The following is a 15,868-nucleotide window of genomic DNA, read 5'->3' on the forward strand; positions in this document are numbered from 1 at the left end:
ATTAAGTGAGAGAGAGGAAGAGTGCAATTTTGACACTACCAACTCTTTAACTGAGCAATATCAAATTGAAAAGGGTTTGTGTCTTAAGTCTTTTGTTCTATTACAGTATTAATTCATAGAGAGAGAGTTTAAATTCCTCAAAACATTTTCTCATTCAATACCGTTTGTGTCTTAAGTCTTTTGATTATTATATTTTTTAATAAATTTCATATTCTAGTAATCCAAATCCAAAAATCCAAATTATTTATATTTCTATTTTACTTCCGTATTACCCTTTCGCCCCTCAGAAAAATGATTTATTTTCTCTTTTTCTTACGGAAGTAATGTTTTGTTTTTCGAAAACATCAAATGTTTATCCATTAAAAAAGTGAAATATTACACAGTCTTCATTTTTTTTGATTATCACTTTGCAAAAACAAATTGCTGGGAATTTTTTTCATAACACAAACCAACAACGACAACAATAAGAAAAAGTGAACTACAAATAGCTGTGGGAAACTCCCTAAACCAACAGCAAACCAACTTTTGATGACAAATAACCGGTAGACAGTAGCTGAGTATTTTTTTTTCAACAACGCATGTTATAGCCAAGTCTTGTTTAACAAGCATACCTAAAGTACTTAACAGTACCCTTTATTAAATAATAAAAAAAACACACAGAAAACAAACGAAAAACATACACACATACAGCAGACAATTGCTGTGGATAAAAGCCGGCTTGATGTGTGGTAACAATTAACACGCGCTTTCTTCAAATCGAGCATTAAAGCCAATGAGCCATGAAATGCACAATGGATTGGTGAAGACAAAAAAAATATATTTTTTAAAAAATAATAATAAAAAATTAATTTAAAAAAATAATTAAAAAAAAATACACAAATTCTTCTGGATGAGCCATAGAAGCTTCACTACGTATGAAAGGTCTATAACGACGATTTATTTTATAAATCCACACATTTTCAAACGCAAATGATAAGGAAATTTTCAAATTTGAAATAAGGCCATTTTTGGCCAGGTCTGAAAAGTCCCGGGCCAGTGATATAAGTTGTATTTTGTAAGTAATCAAAACTTGTCTAGCGAGTTCTAATATAATTTTGTCCAGTATATCACAAATATTTTTCCAAATACAGAAATTAATCTGAAAAAAATCCGATTTTTGGCAGATTAGTATTTAAGGGTTTTTAAAGAGTTCAAAAAGGGAATGACGTATTGAAGAATGCTATACATATTCTTTCAATACAAAAGAAAATTTTCAAGATTTAAATATTAAATTTAAATACAGTCAAGTTTGACGAGGGCTGAAAAATCCCGGTCCTGTTATATAATTATATAATTATTGGTTAGATAAATGTTTACGGAAGATTCTAAATGTAAGACAATAGTTTTTTGTATTCCACTAATATTTTTTAAAAATAGAAAAAATTGGAAGTAGTCTGAAAAGATTCGGGCTTTTGATAAAATCGGAAGTTTTCGGCATTAATTGAAGTGTTATTAGAAATATAAAACATAAACACCAAATGACTGAATTTGAATTTTCAAAATTCAAATTAATTCAATATTAGGGTTGAAAAGTTCTGGGCCTAGTATGAAAATTTTGATTTTTTTTTTTTTTTTGGATTCTTAAACCTCTAGATATTCAATTTTAAATGTACATACTAATGAAATTCTTAAAATTGAAAAAATGTCAATATTGACCTGGACTGAAAAGTCCAGGGCTTGGTTTTTTTTTTAATTTTTTTTAACAAAGTTTGGCTGAAACAAATCATTCAGAAACGTATATTCTAAGGAAATTTTTTAAATTAAAATTAAGTCAAAATTGTCCAGGAATGAAAAATCCTGGGCTTGGTAGACAATTTTTGAAAATTAGATTTTTTTCCATTTTTGCTTAGATAACATAAAAAAAAAATGTCAGGCAATTTCTTAGGGCAAATTTTAATATCGGGAAACATTTTGAAATTCAAAATAAAAATTTTGGTCAGGGCTGATAAGTCCCAGGCTTGGTAAATTTTTTTTGAAAATTTTTGAATTTTAGAAAAGTATTTTTAAATGTACATGCTAATAAAATTTTTGAAATTCAAAATAATTCAATTTTGCCTAGAGCTGAAAAGTCTCGGGCCTGGTAGAAAATTTTTGAAATGCTTGATTTTTATTCATTGTTTGCTTAGATAAAATAAAAAATAAATATGTCAGGCAGTTTCTTACGGTAATATATACCAGGAAAATGTTCACAAAAAAAAATAAATAAATAGATAATAATAATTGGTCAGGGCTGATAAGTCCCGGGCTTGGTAAAAAATTTGGAATTTTTTTTGGATGTTTAAACGTCCAAAACTTTATTTATAGACGTACATACTGAGGAAATTTTTAAAATTTAAAATAAGTCAATATTGACGAGGACTGAAAAGTCCCGGGCTTGGTAGAATTTTTTTAAAAGATTTGATTTTTATTCCATTTTTCCTAAGACAAAATAAAAAAACATATGTCAGACAATTCCTTACGGTAATGTACACCAGGAAAATGTTTTAAATTCAAAATAATAAATTTCGGTCAGGGCTGATAAGTACCGGGCTTGGCGAAAAATTTTGAAAATTTTTGGATTTTTAAACGTCCAGAACTTAATTTTTACACGTAAATCCTGAGGAATTTTTTGAAATTCAAAATAAGTCAATATTGACCAGGACTGAAAAGTCCCGGGCTTGTTGGAAAATTTTTGAAAACTTTGATTTTTTTTCCATTTTTGCTTAGATAAAATAAAAAAATATGTCTGGCAGTTTCTTACGGTAATATATACCAGGAAAATGTTCAAAAAAAATATATAAATAAATAAATAATAATAATTGGTCCCGGTTAGTCCCGGGCTTGGTAAAAAATTTTGAAAACTTTTGGATTTTTAAACGTCTAGAACTTAATTTTTAATTTAAGTCAATATTGGCCAGGACTGAAAAGTCCCGGGCTTCAATTTTTTTTTATATTTTTCAATTTTTCTCATTTTTTTTTTTAATTTTTTCTTTTAATTCCGTGATTGTTCAAGTCTACCCCTTTTGAAAATATCAACCCACTGTGCCCACATTTTACCACCCATTGTGACAAAATTTCACATGGCCAATTCAAAGAATTGGTGAAGAAAAAAAAACATTGAACTTGACATCCAGGGTTGTTGAAACATTGAAGGGCCCCCACAAGACATGTTGCATTCATGGCTCGATCACACTCTTGGTGTTCGGCAGCTCATAAAAGTTGTATATGAAGATGTTGGGGCCAAAATGAAATCATAAAACATGATAACAAGGCAGGCGGCTAAAATTACACCAACCAGCCAGCCACGCACACATACATACACTCATGTGTGTGGCAGTGTGTGTGTGTGTGAATGGGCATAAAAAAGTGTAGCAAATAATTAAAAAAAAAATATTATGACGGATTTTTTTCTATTTCTCTAATGTGATCATATTACCCCTCCCACATTTTTTCTGTTTTGCTGTTCGGGTGACGGAACCAAACAAACAATGATGTAATCTAATATTTGAGCTCGTTGCAATTGTGTGCAGTTTACACACTTTACCACAAATGTCTGGCCCAGCATTTGAGGAGACTTCTTTGAAAGTTCATTTACCCCGCCATGGGCCCATGCGTCGTCTATGCAATCGCATTTTTTGTGTTAAGTAGTTTACACTATTTGTTGTTGTTGTTGTTGTTTTTTAAGTATATACGAAATTTACGCTTGGTATATTTAACCGGCAAAAATATTGCAAAAAAAATTGCACTGCATTGTTTAACTCGAAAGATACTGCCCAGCCTGAAAGGTATTTAAAATTTTTATTTCATGTTTTGTTTGAATTTTGCAAACATGAACAAGTGAGTGCATGCTGTATACAGTTTATGCAATGGAAAGCGAAAGTTGAAATGTATTTTTGTTTTGATAATTAAATGTTTGAAAAAAAATGCTATTTCTCGGACTGGCCCTCCAAGTACTTTAGAAAGGAGATAATTTGAGAAAAAAATTATTTCAAAATTTAGGAAATTTTTAACATAAATCTATTTTATATTCCATGCAAATATTGAGGAAATTTTTTAAATTTAAATTAAGGCAATTTTGGCCAGGGCTGAAAAGTAGTGGGCCTTTGAGAAAATTGTTTTTCGAAAGGAGATTATTTGAGAAAAAAAAATTATTTCAAATTTTAGGAAAGTTTTAACATAAATCTATTTTATTTTCAATGCAAATATTGAAGAAAATTTTCAAATTTAAATTAAGCCAATTTTGGCCAGGGCTGAAAAGTAGTGGGCCTTTGAGAAAATTGTTTTTCCAAAGGAGATTATTTCAAAATTTAGGAAATTTCGACATAAATCTATTCTATTTTCAATACAAATATTGAGGAAATTTTTCAAATTTAAATTAAGCCAATTTTGGCCAGGGCTGAAAAGTTGTGGGCCTTTGAGAAAATGGTTTTTCGAAAGGAAATAATTTGAAAAAAAAAAACAAATTTCAAAATTGAGGTAATTATGACTTAAATCGATTTTATTTTCAATGCAAATATTAAGGGAATTTTTCAAATTTAATTTAAGCCAATTTTGGCCAGGGCTGAAAAGTAGTGGGCCTTTGAGAAAATTGTTTTTAAAAAGGAGATAATTTGAGGGAAAAAATACTTCAAAAATTTAGGAAATTTTTAACATAAATCTATTTTATTTTCAATGCAAATATTGAGGAAAATTTTCAAATTTAAATAAAGCCATTTTGGCCAGGGCTGAAAAGTTGTGGGCCTTTGAGAAAATTGTTTTTCGAAAGGAGATAATTTGAGAAAAAAATATTTCAAAATTTAGGAAATTTTAACATAAATCCATTTTATTTTCAATGCAAATATTGCAGAAATTTTTCAAATTTAAATTAAGCCAATTTTGGCAAGGGCTGAAAAGTAGTGGGCCTTTGAGAAAATTGTTTTTCGAAATGAGATAATTTGAGAAAATACAATATTTTAAAATTTAGGAAATTTTTAACATAAATCTATTTTATTTTCAATGCAAATATTGAGGGAATTTTTCAAATTTAAATTCAGCCAATTTGACCAGGGCTGAAAAGTTGTGGGCCTTTGAGAAAATTGTTTTTAAAAAAAGATAATATGAGAAAAAAATATTTAAAAATTTAGGAAATTTCGACTTAAATCTAATCTATTTTCAATGCAAATATTGAGGGAATTTTTGAAATTTAAATTCAGCCAATTTTGACCAGGGCTGAAAAGTAGTGGGCCTTTGAGAAAATTGTTTTTCGGAAGGAGATAATTTGAGAATAAAATTCAAAATATAGGAAATTTTTAACATAAATCTCTTTCATTTTCAATGCAAATATTGAGGGAATTTTTCAAATTTAAATTAAGCCAATTTTAGCCACGGCTGAAAAGTTGTGTGCCTTTGAGAAAATTGTTTTAAAAAGGAGATTATTTGAGAAAAAAAAATTATTTCAAATTTTAGGAAATTTTTAACATAAATCTATTTTATTTTCAATGCAAATATTGAGGAAATTTTTCAAATTTAAATTAAGCTAATTTTGGCTAGGGCTGGAAAGTTGTGGGCGTTTGAGAAAATTGTTTTTTTGAAAGGAAATAATTTGAAAAAAAAATATATATTTCAAAATTTTGGAAATTTTTAAAATAAATCTAGTTTATTTTCAATGCAAATATTGAGGGAATTTTTCAAATTTAAATTAAGCTTTTTTTGGCCAGGGCTGAAAAGTAGTGGGCCTTTGAGAAAATTGTTTTTTCGAAAGGAGATAATTTGAGAAAAAATTCAAAATTTAGGAAATTTTTATCATAAATCTATTTTATTTTCAATGCAAATATTGAGGAAATTTTTCAAATTTAAATTAAGCCAATTTTGGCCAGGGCTGAAAAGTTGTGGGTCTTTGAGAAAATTGTTTTTTAAAAAGGAGATAATTTGAGAAATTTATTTCAAAATTAAGGAAATTTTTAACATAAATCTATTTCATTTTCAATGCAAATATTGAGGGAATTTTTCAAATTTAAATTAAGCTAATTTTGGCCAAGGCTGAAAAGTAGTGGGCCTATGAGAAAATTGTTTTTCGAAGAGAGATAATTTGAGCAAAAAACAAATATTTCAAAATTTAGGAAATTTTTAACATAAATCTATTTTATTTTCAAAGCAAATATTGAGTAAAGTTTTCAAATTTAAATTAACCCAATTTTGGCCAGAGCTGAAAAGTAATGGGCCTTTGAGAAAATTATTTTTCGAAAGGAGATAATTTGAGAAAAAACAAATTTCAAAATTTAGAAATTTTTAACATAAATCTAGTTTATTTTCAATGCAAATATTGAGGAATTTTTCAAATTTAAATTAAGCTAATTTTGGCCAGGGCTAAAAGTTGTGGGCCTTTGAGAAAATTGTTTTTAGAAAGGAGATAATTTGAGAAAAAATATTTCAAAATTTAGGAAATTATGACTTAAATCTATTTTATTTTCAATGCAAATATTGCAGAAATTTTTCAAATTTAAATTAAGCCAATTTTGGCCAGGGCTGAAAAGTAGTGGGCCTTTGAGAAAATCGTTTTTAAAATGGAGATCATTTAAGAAAATTTTTTAAAAATTTAGGAAATATTTAACATAAATCTATTTTATTTTTTATGCAAATTTTGAGGGAATTTTTCAAATTTAAATCAATCCATTTTTGGCCAGGGCTGAAAAGTCGTGGACCTTTGAGAAAATTGTTTTTAAAAAGGAGATAATTCGAGAAAAATATTTCAAAATTTACGAAATTTTTTAACATAAATCTATTTTATTTACAACGCAAATATTGAGGGAATTTTTCAAATTTAAATTAAGCCAATTTTGGCCAGGGCTGAAAAGTTGTGGGCCTTTGAGAAAATTGTTTTTCGAAAGGAAATAATTTGAGAAAAAAAATGTTTCAAAATTTAGGTAATTATGACTTAAATCTATTTTATTTTCAATGGAAACATTGAGGAAATTTTTCAAATTTAAATTAAGCTAAAATTGGCCAGTGCTGAAAAGTAGTGGGCTTTTGAGAAAATTGTTTTCAGAGCGGAGATAATTTAAACAAAAAAAATCAAAATTTAGGAAATTTCGACATAAATTTATTTTATTTTCAATGCAAATATTGAGGAAATTTTTCAAATTTAAATTAAGCCAATTTCGGCCAGGGCTGAAAAAAAGTGGGCCTTTGAGAAAATTGTTTTCGAAAGGAGATTATTTGAGAAAAAAAAATATTTCAAAATTTAGGTAATTATTACTTAAATCTAGTTTATTTGCAATGCAAATATTGAAGAAATTTTTCAAATTTAAATTAAGCTAATTTTGGCCAGGGCTGAAAAGTTGTGGGCTTTTGGGAGAATTGTTTTTCGAAAGGAGATTATTTGAGGGAAAAAAATATTTAAAAATTTAGGAAATTTTTAACATAAATCTATTTTATTTTTAATGCAAATTTTGAGAGAATTTTTCAAATTTAAATTAAGCCAATTTTGGCCAGGGCTGAAAAGAGAAAATTGTTTTTCGAAAGAAGATAATTTGAGAAAAATATTTTAAAATTTAGGAAATGTTGACATAATTCTATTTTATTTCCAATGCAAATATTGAGGAAATTTTTAAAATTTAAATTAAATTAATTTTGGCCAGGGCTGAAAAGTTGTGGGCCTTTGAGAAAATTGTTTTTCGAAAGGAGATAATTTGAGAAAAAATATTTCAAAATTTTGGAAATTTTTAACATAAATCTATTTTATTTACAATGCCAATATTGAGGGAATTTTTCAAATTTAAATTAAGCCAATTTTGGCCAGGGCTGAAAAGTAGTGGGCCTTTGAGAAAATTGTTTTCGAAATTTGAGAAAAAAAAATATTTCAACATTTAGGAAATTTTTAACATAAATCTAGTTTATTTTCAATTCAAATATTGAGGAAATTTTTCAAATTTAAATTAAGCTAATTTTGGCCAGGGCTGAAAAGTTGTGGGCCTTTGAGAATATTTTTTTAATAAAATTTCTAATTATCTAAAACCATAATTCATACAACAATTCGCCTTCCGACAGGGATCCCTAGGAAATTTTTAAAATTTTAATAAATCGAGTACTGGCCAGGACTGAAAAGTTTCGGGCTTAGGGAAAAAAAAAACATTTTTATACCCTCCACCATAGTATGGAGGGTATATTAAGTTGGTCATTCCGTTTGTAACACCTCGAAATATACATTTTAGACCCCACAAAGTGCATATATTTTTGATTAGCATAAAATTCTTTGTCGATTTAGCGATGTCCGTCCGTCTATCCGTCTGTGGAAATCACTCTAGCTTCCGAACGAATTGAAGTAGATTGATAAAATTTTACTCAAATTTATATAATATCTGCAGGACTATTGGTATTGAAAATAGGCCATGTAGTTGCACGTTTTGGTATAGCCCCCATATAACGGTACCTCCCGATATTCGGTATTTTGATGATTTTAGTGACATTATTTACCGGAATTGTTTCAAATTTTGTATTTGAAGTTCGTAATGGATACTACAGTCTAAGACAAAAAATTGTCTTTGCAGGTCCTTCGTATAGTCTCCATATAACAGTATCTCCCGATATTCAGTATTTTGATGATTTTAGCGACATTATTCACAGGAATTGTTTCAAATTTTGTATTTGAAGTTCGAAATGAATGCTACAGCCTATGAAAGAAAATTGTCTGTGCAGGTCCATGTCTTCGTATAGCCCCCATATAACGGTACCTCCCAATATTCGGTATTTTGATGATTTTAGCGACATTTTTCACCGGAATTATTTCAAATTTATTATTTGATGTTTGTAATGGATATTACAGGCTACGCCAGAAAATTGTCTGTGCAGGCCCATGTCTTCTTATAGCCCTCATATAACGCCACCTCCCGATATTCGGTATTTTGATGATTTTAGCTAAATTTTTCAACGATTTTTTTAAAGTTTCGCATTTGAATATTGTAATGGCTTATGACCAAAGTTGCCTATGCAGGTCCGCGTCGTCCTTTAGACCTTTAAATAACGGCTACATTCGATATTTTTAATATTTTACCAGAATATTCAGACTTAGGGAAAAATATAATTTTTTTAAACGCTTTTTTGAAATTATTTGATAAAACGATTCAATTTAGAATGCAAATGATGAGAAAAATGTCAAAATTGAAATCAAGCCATTTTTGGCCAGGGCTGAAAAGTACCGGACCATTAAATTAATTTTCAAATTTAAAATTAAATTATTTCTGAGCAGAGCTGAAAAGTACCGTACCTCTAAAAATTATTTTTTCTTTAATATAAACATTGACCAGGGCTGAAAAGTCTCGGACTTATTATTTTTGTTTATTTTTGAAAATTATTTCCTTTTTTCCAAATTTTAAAAGAAAAACAAAATTTAAGAATTTTTTCATGTTAGCTTTAATGCGCAGATACTTGGAAAATTTTTAAAATTCCAATAACATAAACATTAGCCAGGGCTGAAAAGTCTCAGGCTTATTAATATTTTTTTTTTTTTTTTTTTTTTTGGAAAAATTAAAATTCAAATTCGATGTATTAGAAAAAGCTAAAAAGTCCTGAACTCTAGTTCGATAAAAAAAGTAATGTGAAAAAATTTTCTTTTGAAAAAGTTCCTCATTTCAAGTTTTCGTGAAAATGGAATTGAGATCCTGGCCTTTTGAAAATTAAAAAAAAAAATTATATAATATTTTTCTTTTTCTTATTCCAGGTCATGCCTGCCCTGCACACCACCATCAAACCGGCCGAAGAGGGTTGGTCCAAACTCGACGAAGAGGATTTGGTGGAGAAAACCTATACTGCGACATTTCCAGCTTTCAAATTTCCGGATCGAGAACGTCTACACGTCAGCTGTGGCGTTCAACTGTGCAAAGGACGTTGTCCCAATGTAAGTTGTAATGGTATTACATGCATGTTACAATGCGGTCCAATTCCAGCGACATGCACTGCTCTGTGGTTATAAATTATACAACCGGGTGTGTGTGTGTGTGTGTGTGAGAGAGAAAGAGGGAGAGAAACGAAAAAAATTAAAGAAGTGCAATTTTGAAATGAATGAATCCAAGATGATTTTGTAACGAGGCGAATGAAAATGCAAGTTTGGCGATTTCATGTAATCAGCTAAGCGTTAATTAGACCTGAATGAGATTTCAGGTGATTTCTTATTATCGAAATGAAGGCAGTTGGGAGTTAATGTACTAAGCTGGAAGAGGGAGGGGGGGGGGGGGGGGGGGGGGGGTAGAAAGGGAATTTCTTAAGAGCAATGAAATGAGAGAGATTTTTTACTCCACATTCAGAAATTCTCTGAAAAGGAGTTTATGGGAGACAACAAAATGAAAGAGGATATCTCAGAGAAAATTTCGGAACGGGTAGCTTCTGTGGGCGGTATCAATAGAGGAATTTCTTAAGAGAAATAAAATGATAATGATTTTTGAGTTTAAAATTTTCATTTCTCTTTGAAATTTAAGAGAGGATTTCGTAACGGAATTGTAAATAAAAAAAGAAATCTCTCAGAGAATTTTCTTAAGAGAGATGAAATTAAAGAGAGTCTATAACAGCACTACTCAAAGGGCAGAGCGGGAATTTCTTAAGAGCAATGAAATGAGGGAGAATTTTTGCTTCACATTCAGAAATTCTCTGAAAAGGAGTTTAGGGGGGACAACAAAATGAAGGAGAATATCTCAGAGAAAATTTCAGAATGGTTTGCGTCTATGGGAATTTCTTAAGAGAAATAAAATGATAATGATTTTTTAAAGAGTTTAAAATAGTCATTTCTCTTTGAAATTTAAGAGAGTCTTTCGTAACGGAAATTCATTAAAAAAAACTCTCAGAAAATTTTCTTAAAAGAGATGAAATTAAAGAGGGTCTATAACAGAACTACTCAAAACCAAGTGCTAGCACATGAGGTTAAAAAAGAGATTATTTAAGAGAAAACAAACAAATTCAGGGTGAGTTGAAAAAAATGGCAACCAATTTCAGACTGCTGTCATTTCTAAGCCACTCATCCGACAGCCGTTAAAATTATTTCAGTGATAGCTCATTATATTTTTTAAAAGCCTACAAAAGCATTTTGTGAGAATTTTCCAGAAAAAAAGTTATTCGTGATTCGTGGAATTTAAGCGTGATAGAGTGATTCCTTTATATTTGGCTGGAAAACCACAAGTGGCTATGGTTAGAGCCCTCCAGCATTTAAATGTGAATAAATCTTTTGTGTCTCGTACCATTGCTCGTTACCGTGCTGTGATACTGGTAGCGTAGCCGGACGAAGTCAAGGAAGTGGACGGAAGAAAAACAGCGACATCAGCAGAAATGGTTCGAAAAGTAAAGAAACCGCGTTGCAGTTTCCGAAAATGGCTCGTGTGCTGAACATATCGCAATATTCCACTCGGCAAATATTGACAAAATGAGCTCGGGCTAAAGCAATTGAAATTCCAAAAAATGCAAGAACTTACACCGCAACAACAAAAGAAAGAAAATAGACTCAAACAAGTAAATTCGGCCGTTCCGAACTTTGAACACCCTCCACCATTTGGTAAAAAAGTTGGCAATTTTCAAAAAATTAAAATCTCTTAAAAATTCTGTTAAAATCTTAAAAATACCGAATGTAGCCGTATATTAGACAACGAGGTGGACCTGCATAGGCAACATTTGTCATAAGCTATTACAATATTCAAATGCGAAACTTGAAAAGAATTCGGTGAATAAGGTAGCTAAAATCATCAAAATACCGAATATAGGGAGGTACCGTGGGGGTTATAAAACGTGGACCTACACAGACAATTATCTGTCATAGGCTGTAGTACCCATTTCGAACTCCAAATACCAAATTTTAAACAATTCCGGTGAATAATGTCGCTTAAATCATCAAAATACCGAATATCGGGAGGTATCGTTATATGGGGGCTATACGAAGACATGAACCTACATGGCCTATTTTCTGTCTTAGGCTGTAGCATCAATTACGAACTTCAAATACAAAATTTGAAACAATTCCAGTAAATAATGTTGCTAAAATCATCAAAATACCGAATATCGGGAGGTACCATTATATGGGGGCTATACGAAGGCTTGAATCTCCATGGCCCATTTTCTGCCTTAGGCTTTAGTACCCATTTCGAACTTTAAATGCCAAATTTGAAACAATTCCGGTGAATAATGTCGCTAAAAATCGTCAAAATACCGAATATCGGGAGGTACCGTTATATGGGGGCCATAAGATGACATGGACCTACACAGACAATTTTCTGTCTTAGGCTGTAGTACCTATTTCGAACTCCAAATACAAAATTTGAAATAATTCCGGTCAATAATGTCGCTAAAATCATCAAAATACCGAATATCGGGAGGTACCGTTATATGGGGGCTATGCGAAGACGTGGACCCGCACAGACAAATTTCTGTCATAGGCTGTAGTATCCATGACGAACTTCAAATGTGAAATTTGAAACAATTCCGGTAAATAATGTCGCTAAAAATCATCAAAATACCGAATATCGGGAGGTACCGTTCTATGGGTGCTATACGAAGACGTGGACCTACATGGCCCATTTTCAATACCAAAAGTCCTACAGATATAATATGCATTTGAGTAAAATTTTTTCAATCTACTTCAATTCGTTCGGAAGCTAGAGTGATTTCCACAGACGGATAGACGGACGGACATCGCTAAATCGACATAGAATTTTATGCCGATTAAGAATATTTGTGGGGTCTAAAATGCATATTTCGAGGTATTACAAACGGAATGACAAACTTAATATATCCTCCATATTATAGTGGGGGTATAAAGAGCGAAAGAGTTGCTTCGCTTGACCGAAAAGGGGTGAACTGCCGAATTTGGTTTTCGCCGATGAGAAAACATTCGTTGTCCAGCAGTTTGTAAACAAACAAACTGATCGTGTCTGCTTGCCAAAGAGGAGGTCAGCTGAAAATGTGCACTTTCGGTTGGCCACCAGAACTCAAGCGCTCTCTGGTCGCTCTCCGCTCGTATCAATCGACCGTGGCATCAGAATAAGTGCCGAATACTATCGCGAAAATATTCTGGAGGGTGTATTGGACATACCAACAATACTCAGCACCATCGCACTCAGCACGCGCCACCCAAGAATTCTTACAAAATGAGGTTCCTCGCTTCATTTCCACCAAAATCTCCGAATTCCAATCCGTTGGACTATTGTGTCTGAAGTATTTTAGAAAGCAAGGTTGGGGCACTAAAAAATACCAAAGAGTCGATCATCAGCGCTTTGCCGGAAATGGGCCAAAATACCTCAGAGCAATATTCGGGCAGCGTGTGACAATTTCATTGGCCGTTTGAAGGCCATAATTCGTGCCAAAGGTGACCAATTCGAACAAATCTAAACTTGTTCTAAATTTTGATACTATTTCCGACATTTGTTGCTTTCATTTAATAAATTTTGAAAAAAAAAATAAAAATTATGGCATTTGACTTTGTTGCAGTTTACATTTTTAGAGTGAAAAATCATCAAAATGCCGATAAATGGCAACCCTGCATGTCATGCAAAAATTCTCCGTGAGATATTTCCTAAGCACACATAAAATAAATAATTAAGAAATCCTCTCTCAGACGCCAAAATTAAAGAAGTCATGGCGAAAAAGTTTTAAAGATGAGTACACACTATCAGTTACTTGAGTTTATTTGATTTAACGTCAACAGCTTTGACAAGCACCAAAATTAGAGGAGCCACGGCAACATAATTTTAAAGATGAGTACACACTATCAGTTACTTATCTGGATTAAACGTAGCGGTAGTTTTTTTTATTAATTATTTTTATTAAAAGCTTGACAAACTAATGGATCAAAAAAATCGGAAAATCGGGTTTTTTACATTTTTAGAGTGAAAAATCGTCAAAATGCCGATAAATGGCAACCCTGCATGTCATGCAAAAATTGTCCGAGAGATATTTTCTAAGCACACATAAAATAAAGAATTATGGAATCCTCTCTCAGAAGTGCTCTGTTTTGGATAATTTGAAAAACTTTCTCTGACCATTCGGCTCTTTTCCAGGCTATGACATATGACCACCGATGATATCGTCATGGCTCCTTTAATACGACTTTTGCTTCCTGATATTTTGTTCCTCTTCTCTGTAATTTTCAAAATATTTTTCAATTATTTTTTTTTCAATTTCAGGTAAATTGCCGTACCAGCGAAAAATTAATACTAAGCACCGATAAACATTTGGCACGCATTGAAGTTTTTAATTCGCTGGCCGTGACAGCGCCACAAATTGAGGTGGATCGTTTGCGCTACGATAGGCGACACAATATGAGTGGTAAGGAAGTGAAGCGTTATTTTCAAAAAAAAAAAAAATAATAATTTTTACCTTTTGGCTTTCTTTTCTAATATCCCTTTACTTTTTCCTTTCTTGTTTTGCCTTTAGCAGAAGAATATCCACCCTATGTCCGGCCTCTGATCAACGATGGCACCCTGTGTTTATCCGTCTCGAAATTGGCCATGTCCTTTTGTGTATTGGGTTTGATATTTTTGATAGCTGTCATTGTGGCCATAACGTCATTGATACGTTCCCGCCGACGTATTGCAGCCATACACAATTGTGGCAGCCTATCGAATAATAGCAGCCGACTGCATCGGGCCGAGGTGTGTACATCGATGTTTAGTTCAAGGTAAGGATTTTGACAAAAAGACTGGAAAAAAAAAACTGATTTCTAATATTCTCCCTCTCTTCTTACTTTGCAGCAGTGAATCAGCCCAATCCGCTAGATTTGGTACAAAATTCTTTATGCCTTATTATCCGAATACACTGCCGTATGGTAGAGTATATTAATTAGTTTAAATTAGCACTTAAGTTAGTTGAGACGCGAGAAATGTGTGTGGGAATTCCGAGAATCCCCCTCATATCCCAATCCCAATTAGTTTGTAGCTACTGCATTTATAATGTAGTCTAAATATATGTGTGTGTGTAAAAGAAAATGCAATGTGTGGCCATCATGCTTTACTCTGAGTCCAGAGCATTGCCATCCTCAGTCAAATCAAGTGATTTTACAACACAGAGTTGCCATTTGCAACTGCATCCTTTTATGATGGCGGCAATGTTGCAAGGCAAAGTAAAGCATGTTTACATTAAAATCAATGTTTTTGTGATACCTAAGAACAAATTTAATGTAAATACGGCCTCATATTGCATTTCCAATTTGTAGAAGTGGAAGGTCAAGGCAAACGACAGGTAATTTCAAAATGGATAAAAGTTGAAAAAAAAACATTGAAGCTTTTTTCCGTAGAAATTTTATTTCTAACAATAAAATTCATTTATTTGAAAATATTGAATTTTTACGATTTAAGCACGGTAAAGCTAGCATTATAAAAAATATAAAAATATATATTCAGGGCTGTCATAGAAACCAATTTTATCACTATTGGTTTTAAAAACGATAAGAAAAAATGCTTTGGTGTCATGAAAATCAATGTTATCGGTTTTATTTTCGAATTAGAATTTTATCGGTTTTGGTTGTCATAGAAGCCAATGTTATTGGTTTTGTTATTGGAAATAAACCAAGCTGCTTAGAGCTGTCACTTTTCATTTGCTTTGGATTTTTAAACAATTTTTAAAGGATATTCAAAGGACTAAAAATGTGGATTTTTTAAACAATTTTTAAACGACTAGAAACCTGGATTTTTTTAAAGAATTTTTAAAGGACATTTAAAGGACTATAAACATGGATTCTTTAAAGATTTTTTAAAGGACTATAAACGTGGATTTTTTAAAGATTTTTAAAGGACTATAAACGTGGATTTTTTAAAGATTTTTTAAAGGACTATAAACGTGGATTTTTTAAAGATTTTTAAAGGATATTTAAAGGACCATTAACGTGGATTTTTAAGGATTTTTT

General features: G+C 31.3%; 1 protein-coding gene across 1 annotated transcript in view; it reads left to right on the forward strand.

Moving 5' to 3' along the window:
* The window catches only part of LOC101901518 (uncharacterized), a 41,901-nt gene extending 26,609 nt beyond the window's left edge, over positions 1-15,292 (forward strand). The window contains exons 3-6 of the mRNA XM_005179981.4: positions 9,713-9,889; positions 14,151-14,292; positions 14,401-14,644; positions 14,718-15,292. Coding sequence (XP_005180038.2) covers positions 9,713-9,889; positions 14,151-14,292; positions 14,401-14,644; positions 14,718-14,805 — 651 coding nt within the window. The 3' untranslated portion in view covers positions 14,806-15,292. The remainder of the gene's footprint in view (positions 1-9,712; positions 9,890-14,150; positions 14,293-14,400; positions 14,645-14,717) is intronic.
* The last annotated feature ends 576 nt before the right edge of the window (positions 15,293-15,868 follow it).

The sequence above is a fragment of the Musca domestica genome, unplaced genomic scaffold (assembly GCF_030504385.1).
Source record: "Musca domestica strain aabys unplaced genomic scaffold, Musca_domestica.polishedcontigs.V.1.1 286, whole genome shotgun sequence".
Taxonomy (NCBI): Eukaryota; Metazoa; Arthropoda; class Insecta; order Diptera; family Muscidae; genus Musca; species Musca domestica.